This window comes from Ylistrum balloti, unplaced genomic scaffold (genome assembly GCF_031769215.1).
Source record: "Ylistrum balloti isolate Yb309-2 unplaced genomic scaffold, AGI_CSIRO_Ybal_v1 Utg370128, whole genome shotgun sequence".
In the NCBI taxonomy this organism is placed as follows: Eukaryota; Metazoa; Mollusca; class Bivalvia; order Pectinida; family Pectinidae; genus Ylistrum; species Ylistrum balloti.
Genome location: NW_026782141.1, coordinates 438,824 through 451,534, shown reverse-complemented (window position 1 = coordinate 451,534; position 12,711 = coordinate 438,824). Strand labels below are relative to the sequence as shown.

Genomic DNA, 12,711 nt, shown 5'->3' with positions numbered 1-12,711 from the left:
TATAAAGTATTGTTTTCTAAATAATTTTATCAAGATTATGTGAATATAATCATTAAACAGATTTTGTTATTGTTATTTTATTGCAATATTTTAGATTAATGCTGATTTTGATATTCTGATTTGCTTGATAAGAAATAAAATGTAGAATGCAATATTTTAAGAGTTGTTTTCTTATCATACCCATCACTGATTGAGAACTACAATCTTGACCAATTCTTTGTTGGTTCTCTCAAGATCTTCATCCGTAGAGTGTCATTGGCTCTTAGGATCTTCCTCAATAGTGTGTTACTGGTTCTCAATACCTTCATCCTTAGTGTGTTACTGGTTCTCAAGGCCTTCATCCTCAGTGTGTTACTGGTTCTGGAGACCTTCAACCTTAGTGTGTTATTGTTCTCATGACCTTCATCCTCAGTGTGTTACCTGTTTTCAAGAGCTTCATCATTTGGAATGTTACTGATTTATTGTAAGTGTGTTACCCCTTCTCAGGATCTTCATCCTCACTCTTTTGCTTAGTACTTAGTACGTTATAATCTGCATAGATAACTGATCTTGGCTAAATCAATTGAGATGGATGGCCAAATGGGCCTGTAAGAAAGAGTTATGCTGCATCTCATGTAGCCTGTTGGCATGTTTGTTCATGTCAGTAATCTGAAATACTGCTGCCTTCCAGCATGTTGTTGCAAGCAGATGATCAAAATCATTGACATACTAATTCGGAAGTCTCATTCTCATACATTTTGCCCATGTGGCCATACTAACAGTTCAAACTTATTATCTATAAACCTGACCGCCATTCATGCTGACATGTTTCTGGCTAATATATATATATCATGATCATAGTTTATTCATATCTGACCCCAATATCCATAAAATTAGGTCAACTTCAAGCATACACACAAACATTAATATAACCCCCTGCCCTTTGTTTATTCAGAACAAATGATTTAAATATTGTTAAGCAATGTATTTGACCCCTTGCAAGTGGATCTAGGTAAATTGGAACAAAGTCTTTATTCTTCATATCCTATTGGTCTTACATCACTGATATGTTACGATATTGATGGACCGCCATGTAGCAGTCTGACGACAGATGATGCACTACAACTTAATTTCCCAGGGCAAGGAAGCTTATATATACCTGTACATCTATTTATTAAACAGTATAACTTGAGTCATGTATAACAATCAACATTTTATTTACTTTTCATCATCACATATATTTATATATATATTTGAACACATGTTTGATATAACAAAAAGGTTTTGGCAGATGCACGTCTGAAGTAAAAATCACAGATTTTTTTTTGAAGATTTGTCAGTATACAAGCAAAACATCGCTTACAATAATAGGTTTGTACAAAACCAAATTTTTGTATTGTTTGTTCAGGTCCAGTTATTTAATTACTGTACTAATTTATACAATCTTGTTTAATGATGATTAACTGATGTGGACCTATTCTGGTAAATACTTCATTAAAAATAAGGAAACTAATTTACATATACACAATAAGTATATTGTATTTGTAAAAAGAAATAAGAGGCAAAAGTAAGAATGATGCTTCATTAAAAGAAAATCAGTGGGTTTTTTTTTAAAAGAAAAAAGTGTAAATCATAGGTACCTGTTAAAACTAGTCAACCTAAAGAGACAACAACATAAATAACTAAATAAACATGTCAAAATCATAACTAAAATGTTACAAAGTGAAAAAAATTTATATAAAGCAAAGTCATATTCCACATAACATCCTTGTACAGTTGAGTTTTCTTTTTGCTTTATTATGTTTTCTTGTTGAGGAACTCTATTGAATCCTATACGGATCCACCAGAGGACACTACCGCAAAGTTCCATAAGAGAAGTGTTGGATCATCCATCATTTATTAAACATAGATCAAATGACATCTGCCTTTAGAGAGTCGACAGAAAATCAAGAAAAAATATCTGGAGATGACTGCATAATGATAAATGAAGGATTAAAGTTTGATTTTGATTCAACTCTATGATCACTTGTTACTTTATAAGTTCTTTTTTATAATATACGAGAGGTCAAATGTACCTGTATCGTTCACCTCCTATTCTATGCTTTTCACAAATACTTCAACATTTTGCATCACTGACATTCAGTTTGGTCAATGAGAAGAAAAATTTGAAGCTTTCATTAAATTTGACCTGTGACCTTTTTGATGGCTTCAGTTCAGTAATCAGATTATTGCCCTAGATTCTAGAAGTTGCTTGAAGATTTACACAAATCTGATTCTGTGACTTAAACGATAGGTAGAAAATTCTTTTCACAAACTTTTTTCCAGCTTCAACAAATGAACTCAACAGTCAAATATAATGCTTCTAAGCCTTTCTTTTCATCTGAAGAGAGAAACTCATTCAAAAAGAAAAAATCACACTTAACTGACACATGGCAGATGCCGCACCATGATATCGGCTCATTTGGGCCCTTTTGGGCCTGATGAGCTAATAACCAATAATAAATATATATGCCATATGTTTCTCGCTTATAGCTGGGTTATTGCACAAACTGTAAATGAATTAAAAGATATATTGCACTTTCAAGGTAAGAAAAAATAAATAAACAACTAGGACAAGTATTTACTCTTTCCAAGAAAGATTACTACTATGTCATTCTCAGCTGCCACTATACACTTCAATATACAAATTGGTATTAAACTTTACAAACTATTCTGTTCAGTAAATAAATTATAATTTTGTGTACACATCTTCGAGATATTTTCATCACATTTTTGCAAATTTTCACTAACTGGAAGATAATATGAAATCCGCTTGGATTTATAAAACTAATATCTTTCTATTTTATAGTTGAGAAGTAACATGGAGTCTTAATTTCATGCATAAATGAATTTTTTTAAAAAGTCAGTTATTTTCATAATGATATTTTTGCTATTTTGCGATTCGTTAACATGATCACAAAATTTCAATTTGTATTAATAGAGTTTATTGGTTTTATAAAACATTTATGAAAATATTGACTATGAAAATTACCAGCTTTACTTTATCTTGAATTTAACTCTTATTTATCCAAAATAAATATGACCTTCCCAAATTGTTTTGATAAAATTCATGATCTTTTACTTATTGATAAGCATTTTCTTTTTCTATCAAAACAAATTAAGTCCATAATTACAGAAGTTTGTATTATAAATATTGTGTCCTTTGTGACAGAAGAGAAAATATAAACCTACTTTGTTATACCACATAAATCTTGTTTAAGACCAAACTTGAAAAAATAAAGAGATGATTTTTCAGAATTTGAAATAAAACTTCTCCAACATAAAATGATATAACTTTGTTAAGTCTTGTGCATCATAAAGTCTCATACAAGTATACATTAATCAAAATCAATGTTTCTTTTAAATTATTACATCTCTAATCTTTGTCATTCCATATCAACATTTTGTTTTAGGTCTGAATGCACATTACACAGAATACAAATTTTCCTGCTCCTATGTTCCTTGCCATTACTTTACTCACTGTTGGGTTAGAAATTTTGACTTTTATTGATTTTTTTTTATCTTGTGACTCTTTTTCATAGGAAATCATGTGTTTCTTTTCAAAAGGGAGCAAGTTACCTCTCCTCTGTTGTGTTATCACTGTCATTCATTATCAATACATATTGTTCTGTTCTTAGAATCTTGAGATAGTTATCCACATAAAAAACGGTATCCTCAATGTCTACCATATCTTTAATATCTACCATATTGAGTAAAGGAATTTATGTCAATTTCTCATTTATATTTTGAGAATTTGGAAAAAATCTCCTATAGTTCCAGTTTAAGATGCAATTTAATATAGATTCAGGAAAGCTTTTATTTAGTCTATATCTAGTTGTGGGAACCCCCCTAGCTGATCTTTCCACCATGATTGTACATTGTTAGAAACATTTTCTCCAATTAAGACAGTTTCCATGACTTTTTCCTGCATTGGGGAAACATCCTCCGGAGCAGTCTCTGTCACCTGATTAAGATTAACTCCTAGGGTCTTAGCTCCTGTAAAAAGCAAATTGTTTACTCACAGATTGTTATTCTAATAAGGTTTTTTGGGCCACAAATAATATCACACAAAATGTTAGAAAAAAACAAACATAAAAAACCATTTCAAAATATGATAAAGATTAGTATATGTGTCAGATTGCAATTCTTAACTCCTTTTCTGAAGTTGATTTAGAAAATCTACATTAGACTGCGACTTACACCCATGTTGAAATTTCATTACAAGAGTTTGGATCACCTTAAATATATACACAACATGTACCTCAGTCCAAAAAGCAAATGTATTTTTTGCGCATCTTTATAATCAAACTATAAAAATATATTTGATAAAGACACACACAATTTAGTATCAGTCTAGATTACTGACTTTACTTCACTTCTTAGCTGTGACACTACAAATCACTTCATTATTGATTTGAGATGCCACTATCGCAAACCAAATGAGGCAATCAGATATATCTTTCCAGAACCAGTAAACATATAAAGCTATTCTGGTCTGGTGGATAATATCATATATAATCAAAAAACCAAAGGCAAAGTACAATCCTTAGTTATTTCTGTAAATGAAGAAGACCTGAACGACTACCTATTTTTAATTTCAGACTTGAAACCGCTGGTCTTTAGAAACATGTTTTTAAAGCAAAATTACTTTTTTAAGTATATTGAAAATCCAACATGAGGGAATAATTTAGTGTTCAACCATTATTTCTCAAAGTTGTACAGTCCCAACGGTTTTAACTATTTATCTACAACTGCTCTTTTCGTCTTGGTCACAGAGGATTATCAGAATTCCTCCCTCTATGAAAACAAAGGATTTTAACCACCCATGCACATTTCGGCAATCAGTCAATGTTTCATATAGTTTACAACATGCATAGGTCACTAAAATCCTGTACTTATGTGTGGATGGAAAAAATAATGAACAGAATGGGAAAAAAAGTAGTTTACAACAGCACTATGCCTAAAAGCCTATTCATGAATAGGTCACTAAAATCCTGTGCTTTCATAAAAGGAGGATTCAGACTATCATAAACCTACCAATGTCTGTATCGTCAGAAATGACTAGTAGAAAGCTAGGTAATCACAACGTGTAGAGGAGAAAACAATAATATACAAACCTGTAGAGATTCTGGTGCTGCGTTTCTTAAGACCAGGCCTATCTTTGTCCACGCGGGAGAGTCCATCTCCTAATGAAGGGTTTAGGTACTTTCTGACAAAAGAGCCCTGAGGGGAGAGGGGTGGGGGCTGCACTAAGATATTTGGAGGCTGCAGCTCAACTGTTCCCTTCTTCCTGGTTCGTGGTAGAGTTGGACCCTCATCCTTACTTTCCTCACTACTATCTGCAGCACTGGACGGCTGCTCAGTTACTGTAAACAATGGCTCATTGGTTGCCCGCAGGTTGGTCAGAATGTTGGAATGTTCTTTCTGTAAGTTCAGCAATAAATCTGCATTAACTGAATACGATTACAGGTATAGATTTTGTTTATGTAATTGAATTCCACCGTGGTATCCTAAGCAATTTTTCGCAGAAATGATTAAAACAATTAAATATTTCTATCCTGATAATTAAGAAATCAAGACTATAATTTATACAACACTCTAATAATCCCATTAAAATGGTCTTGAATGTTTGGTTTTGTAATGAATTCTACTTTTCACATAACTTTCTTTGGCCAAACCCTAATTTAATTCTTTATATGTCAAATGAGATTTGCATAGCGAGAGGTTACAAGAAGGGTATTTTATTTATTACATAATAAACATAAGCATATATAACATAATTTTAAAATTTTTATTTTTTGTTTTTTTTTCAAATGACTGTTTAAGATCCTGCAATAAACCCAGGGGACATCACATCTGTCTTGAGTCAGGATGTTGGCTAATTCCACGAAAGTAATACATCATTGTGTAATTTCAATGAATAGAAATATATATGGGTGGGCTTATTACCAGATACAGGTTTGTTGACAAATAGATGTTGTATATAGTGTGCTACATAGATATGTAGAACACATACCGCCCTTATCCTTTTAAGACACTTGTCCAGCCAGTTCCTGATGGTCTGTTTGGCCACTTCCTCCTCTATAGTACACTCAAGCTCCTGTCTCGCCAGTAATTCTTCCAGCTGAAGACTTTTACTGATATCCACTGACCGATATGCCAGCATGCTGTGAAATATTTAATATTAGTTTACTCATGAATTCTTAATTATTCTGAAATAAGCCAATGAATTCAACACATTATTTCTTAGTAAAGTCAGGACGTGGGCTTATTACAATGATATAGCTTTAGTTCGGTTTGGAATGGACGGCAATCAGAAATTATTTTTGTCTTTATGCTTCCATGGTAACAGAAAATGTAGGAAAAATAGGTTAACTTCTGGCACATGTGCAAAGTTTCATGTTACCATGAATGGTTTTAGAGCTACAGCCCAAAATACACAAAATTTGACCTTTTCCCAGGATAGAAGAAAATGTTTTGAAATTTACAACATTTCTTTATAACTTAACTAGAATCATTACATAATTTAATAAGAGTACAAAGTGATGGGTAGTTATTCTTAACACTTTTGGAATCCTGCTCTACAAAAAGTATAACAACTCAGGACTGATATTGAACTTGGTTAGGATCTTGATATAAAAAACAATGACTGAATGACACAAAAATAAGCCCACCTTTACACATAGAGTAAAATACTCACTTCAGAACATCATGAAATGTGACCTCAGCTCCACCATGTTGTCTTTCCAACTCATAACACATGTGTTTGAACAGAAGTCGGTCCTTTTCGAGGTCTACTTCTAAACGACCCCTAAGTAACCGTAGTAACAGTCTCACCTTCCTTACAGATATAACACCCTGGAAACATCAACACTCATCATTACTACTCCCAGTATTAGATATAACACACTGGAATGTATAATTAATAGCATCAATAACTTCAGACATAAACATGTACATGAGAGTGAAAAGCACCTTTTGATAACAATTTAGAATTACTAAACCATACAGCTGTTTAGGCCTACTAAGGACTCATCACTAGTGAAATGTAAAGGTTTGAATCATTGAAACCTAGGAAATGGTAGAAAACTTCAATTGGTCACAATCAATGTCAAAATCTAGATGGGGAGGTGCGCTAACACCGGAATTCATGAATTATCATCATTATGAATAATGAATATTTTCAATGGAAAATCAAATGCATTTGTATTAGCAAGCCTTACCAGGTTTTCAATAGATAAAAAAGCATGATGTGCAAGCTATGATGCAAACTTAAGAGACCGAAGGTCATCATCAATGTATACCTTACACACTTAAACACAATATGCCATTGATCCAAATCAAAATATTATCAGATGACCTAAACACCCTTACAGTTCTCTTAGTTCAGCGAAAATGCACAGTAATTTTAATTATATTACAGTGTGTCGTCACGGAACTAAGAGAACTGCTTGGAGTATGATATTATTCCTAAATAAATGCTAGACTTACCTTCCTGCTGATGTCGACGAGATTCCAGGTGTTCTGAAAGTGTCGGATGTCACTGTAACTGAGCAGGGCATCCTCCTCGTTAGAGTAGAAGAGAGAGAAGTTCTCCATGATGATAGCTATAAGGAACACAACCCAATACAAATTAATGGTCCATCATTCACTGTATAGATGTTAAATTTTGGCTATTATCAACAATTGTCCATATTTGGGCGCATATTTTGCACATGTCATCACAGTGGTATCCATGTATACATGCATATAACACACATTATCTTAGATTTTTATTTCATTGTTGATATTTTGTTGGATTAATTCATTTCAGCCTATTTATAGAGACTGTGAATGTTGCGAAATTTCATCCCCTACATATAGCAATATCTTATGTCTATAACCTACAGTAAATATAACTGCTACACAACAGGGCTTGACTCTGGAAGTCTATATCCATGAAACACAAGAGTATAAAGTCTGCCCTCATGTAACAACAAGAGTGCAAAGTTCAAACTTGTGAACTATGTAGGACACTAAATGCAAAATCATTAATTATCCTCTGTATCTTTTACAATGTTGAATTATCAAATAAAATTAGGAAAACTTACCAACAAGCAGGTTCAGGACGATGTAGGTGATGATGATATAGAAGGAGCAGAAGTAGAGCAAAGAGGCCGTAAAGTTTCCACAATCTGTCTGCCAATAATTCTCACCAGGGTCAGCCAGTGTACAGAACGGAGGACTCACCTACCACAGAGTACACACAATTCAGCCAATATATATAAGGTTTTAAAAAACAATTTCCTTCACTGTTCAAATCTGCATTAAGCTATTAGTATATGAAGGACTTTTCTTATTTTGGCATATCCTTCACATTTAGAAATCTGTTTTAAGTTTAGTCTAGGACAAGATGCTAATTCGGCATCATGGAAAATGATCTGGAGATGTAAACTTACCATACAGTCATGCATAATTTTATTCCAGTCTTCCCCTGTGACAATCCTGAACAGCAGAGCTATAGCATTGGAGGAGGTTCCAAATGTGGCATGCCTGTAACAGGAGGGTTATAGTTCTCATCATAATCTACAGTATAACAGGAGGGTCATAGTTCTAATCATGATCTATAGTGTAACAGGAGGGTCATAGTTCTAATCATGATCTACAGTGTAACAGGAGGGTTATAGTTCTCATCATGATCTATTGTGTAACAGGAGGGTCAAAGTTCTCATCATGATCTATAGTGTAACAGGAGGGTCATAGTTCTAATCATGATCTATCATGTAACAGGAGGGTTATAGTTCTAATCCTGATCTATCATGTAACAGGAGGGTTATAGTTCTAATCATGATCTACAGTGTAAAAGGAGGGTCATAGTTCTAATCATGATCTATCATGTAACAGGAGGGTCATAGTTCTAATCCTGATCTACATTGTAACAGGAGGGCCATAGTTCTAATCATGATCTATCATGTAACAGGAGGGTCATAGTTTTAATCATGATCTACATTGTAACAGGAGGGCCATAGTTCTAATCATGATCTATCATGTAACAGGAGGGTTATAGTTCTAATCCTGATCTACATTGTAACAGGAGGGTTATAGTTCTAATCATGATCTACATTGTAACAGGAGGGTCATAGTTCTCATCATGATCTATCATGTAACAGGAGGGTTATAGTTCTAATCATGATCTACATTGTAACAGGAGGGTCATAGTTCTCATCATGATCTATCATGTAACAGGAGGGTTATAGTTCTAATCATGATCTACATTGTAACAGGAGGGTTATAGTTCTAATCATGATCTACATTGTAACAGGAGGGTTATAGTTCTAATCATGATCTACATTGTAACAGGAGGGTCATAGTTCTCATCATGATCTATCATGTAACAGGAGGGTTATAGTTCTAATCATGATCTACATTGTAACAGGAGGGTCATAGTTCTCATCATGATCTATCATGTAACAGGAGGGTCATAGTTCTAATCATGATCTACATTGTAACAGGAGGGTCATAGTTCTCATCATGATCTATCATGTAACAGGAGGGTCATAGTTCTAATCATGATCTACATTGTAACAGGAGGGTTATAGTTCTAATCCTGATCTACATTGTAACAGGAGGGTTATAGTTCTAATCATGATCTACAGTGTAACAGGAGGGTTATAGTTCTAATCATGATCTACAGTGTAACAGGAGGGTTATAGTTCTAATCATGATCTACATTGTAACAGGAGGGTTATAGTTCTAATCCTGATCTACATTGTAACAGGAGGGCCATAGTTCTAATCATGATCTATCATGTAACAGGAGGGTCATAGTTCTAATCATGATCTACATTGTAACAGGAGGGTCATAGTTCTCATCATGATCTATCATGTAACAGGAGGGTCATAGTTCTAATCATGATCTACATTGTAACAGGAGGGCCATAGTTCTAATCATGATCTACATTGTAACAGGAGGGTTATAGTTCTAATCATGATCTACATTGTAACAGGAGGGCCATAGTTCTAATCATGATCTACATTGTAACAGGCGGGTCATAGTTCTCATCATGATCTACCGTGTAACAGGAGGGTCATAGTTCTAATCATGATCTATTGTGTAATAGAAGGGTTATAGTTCTAATCATGATCTACAGTGTAACAGGAGGGTCATAGTTCTCATCATGATCTATCATGTAACAGGAGGGTCATAGTTCTAATCCTGATCTACAGTGTAACGGGAGGGTCATAGTTCTAATCCTGATCTACAGTGTAACAGGAGGGTCATAGTTCTCATCATGATCTACAGTATAACAGGAGGGTCATAGTTCTCATCATGATCTATTGTGTAACAGGAGGGTCATAGTTCTCATCATGATCTACAGTGTAACAAGAGGGTCATAGTTCTCATCATGATCTACCGTGTAACAGGAGGGTCATAGTTCTATTCATGATCTACAGTGTAACAGGAGGGTCATAGTTCTCATACCTACCTATGTCACATCAAAGAAAAGAAACAAGACCAATTGTTTCATGAACTGTGCATTACAAATTACAATTTGAATCTAGGATTCATAAATGTTTCAAAGAATGATCAGGAATATAGAGTGATATATGCTCAGACGACATTAAGATCAGCGAGAAGGCACTTAAGTGACAAATGGTAGAGCATGATAAGCAATGAATGGTGGCCACAAGATGGTAAGCTAATGTTATCACAACTGACGACAAACTATAAAATAAAAGGTTCTTAGTTACCTTCCAAGGTCGTGGCCATGTTTAACAGTGCCAAATAGAATAACACCAGCATATGCATAGAACATCATCAGGATGAACATTCCCATGATGATAAAGAAACTCTTAAACACGGACATCACCACTGTCTGCATCAGCATCTTCAACGTAGCCTGACGATAAAAATTCTTTAGTTATAAACTTTATCATCAGCATCTTCAACGTAGCCTGACGATAAAAATTTTTTAGTTATAAACTTTATCATCAGCATCTTCAACGTAGCCTGATGATACAAATTTTTTAGTTATAAACTTTATCATCAGCATCTTCAACGTAGCCTGATGATACAAATTCTTTAACTATAAACTTTATCATTTTACAACAAATATGAAACAAGTTCTACATTAACCTCTTGCTCTTCTTATTAGGAAGAGAACCAAAGTGTCCTGAGAAAACACACATGGTTGAGTAAGTTACACACTTACTATCCATGATTAGTGGGAGAATTGAATGTTGGGATGGTGTCAGCTGACTATCTTTTCATATCTGTTATATTCAGTGATTGACTTCTAGAAATCAGCGTTGACTGTAAGGTTTTCAATTTAAAACAATAGTTCAACCTTACAAGTGATGTGACAATGAATATCAGAGAAAGTGAAGTTTTGAATATTCTTCATGTTCTAGTTCAATTGAAAGTTCTCATCCAAGTTATTATGTTAACGATAAGTATTCTCAACAATATGCAACCCTTACTCAAAATACTGTATTTATCGGTAACTGGATATGAGCTCATGTGTGGTGTTGCAGTAGAAATGACACAAATTCAGAGAATAATCTCTGTTCTGTTATAAGTTTACAATTTGGCTTAGGTTCAGAAACTGTGTGGGGCTACAGGATAAGTACAATAGTATAATGAATTAGACCCAGATCTGTTTGAATCTAAAACTACTTACATGTTTGCCAGTAATGGTAAAGAACCGCAGAACTATCACGATAAAGCCAAAGGAATGAGTTTGATCATTCTGAAAATTAAAACATAATTTATGAATTAGATATTGAGACAAATACACAAATTAGATTTAAAGACAAGCTTGTATGTCATTTGCCAAGCAATTAAGCCTCACTTACCCCTATAGTAAAATTGAGGATGATCCAGACGAGCCCCAGCAGGGTGACAAACATATCAAATCTGTTTCTACGACTTGTCCAGTAACCCAATGGTGAAAGGGCTATCATCTTCATCACCACCTAAAAGCAGTTCATTTTTTAAAAATTGCTTACAAAAAATTCTAGCATTTCAAATGAAAAAAAGCAGAGATTAACAATCACCTAGGTGATTTCTCAAAACGGAATGCTTTCTCTGATGCTATTTTCATGATTTGCTGTCTACTGTTTTCTCACCATACAACATAAGTAAATTTGAATTCTAGGAAATCTTACATACTAATTATCTACATCAGAAGTTTTCTTATTCTAAAAATACTCAATAATTCAAAATATCCCATTTAACACCATATCTAGAAATCCGCATCAACAACACTTAACTTTATTATGCTACCAGGTGACAATGAAACCTTGAAAATCATGAAGCATTGATCTTATAACTTTACATTGAATTTTTGAAAATTTTATGTTAATTGTGAATGAAATTTGAATTAACTGATAAAAATCACACTTAGTTGCATCAACAGGATGGTACAGGTGATGTTATTACTGCTGAAATCAACAAAGCCAAACAACACTTGAATGGTTTAGATGATAAAGATGTAGTACACTTACTTCACAGAAGAACATCATAGTGAATATAGCAGATACAGTAGCTAAGGCATATGTTGTTGGCATATTGGATTCCTTCCACTGAAAAACAACCATAACATAACTTAACTGAGTTTTATGTATCAAAGTAACTTAACTGAGTTTTATGTATCAAAGTAACTTAACTGAGTTTTATGTATCAAAGTAACTTAACTGAGTTTTATGTATCAAA

At 33.7% G+C, this 12,711-nt stretch overlaps 1 protein-coding gene across 1 annotated transcript in view; it reads right to left on the bottom strand.

Annotated features, from left to right (window-relative positions):
• Window positions 1–1,179: 1,179 nt before the first annotated feature.
• LOC132550565 (sodium leak channel NALCN-like) overlaps window positions 1,180–12,711 on the bottom strand; it is a 45,732-nt gene continuing 34,200 nt past the window's right edge. The window contains exons 30-40 of the mRNA XM_060214653.1: window positions 12,504–12,581; window positions 11,853–11,972; window positions 11,678–11,746; window positions 10,749–10,897; window positions 8,457–8,550; window positions 8,109–8,247; window positions 7,510–7,625; window positions 6,719–6,876; window positions 6,035–6,185; window positions 5,136–5,442; window positions 1,180–4,014 (exon numbers count right to left, since the gene is read on the bottom strand). Coding sequence (XP_060070636.1) covers window positions 3,839–4,014; window positions 5,136–5,442; window positions 6,035–6,185; window positions 6,719–6,876; window positions 7,510–7,625; window positions 8,109–8,247; window positions 8,457–8,550; window positions 10,749–10,897; window positions 11,678–11,746; window positions 11,853–11,972; window positions 12,504–12,581 — 1,557 coding nt within the window. The 3' untranslated portion in view covers window positions 1,180–3,838. The remainder of the gene's footprint in view (window positions 4,015–5,135; window positions 5,443–6,034; window positions 6,186–6,718; window positions 6,877–7,509; window positions 7,626–8,108; window positions 8,248–8,456; window positions 8,551–10,748; window positions 10,898–11,677; window positions 11,747–11,852; window positions 11,973–12,503; window positions 12,582–12,711) is intronic.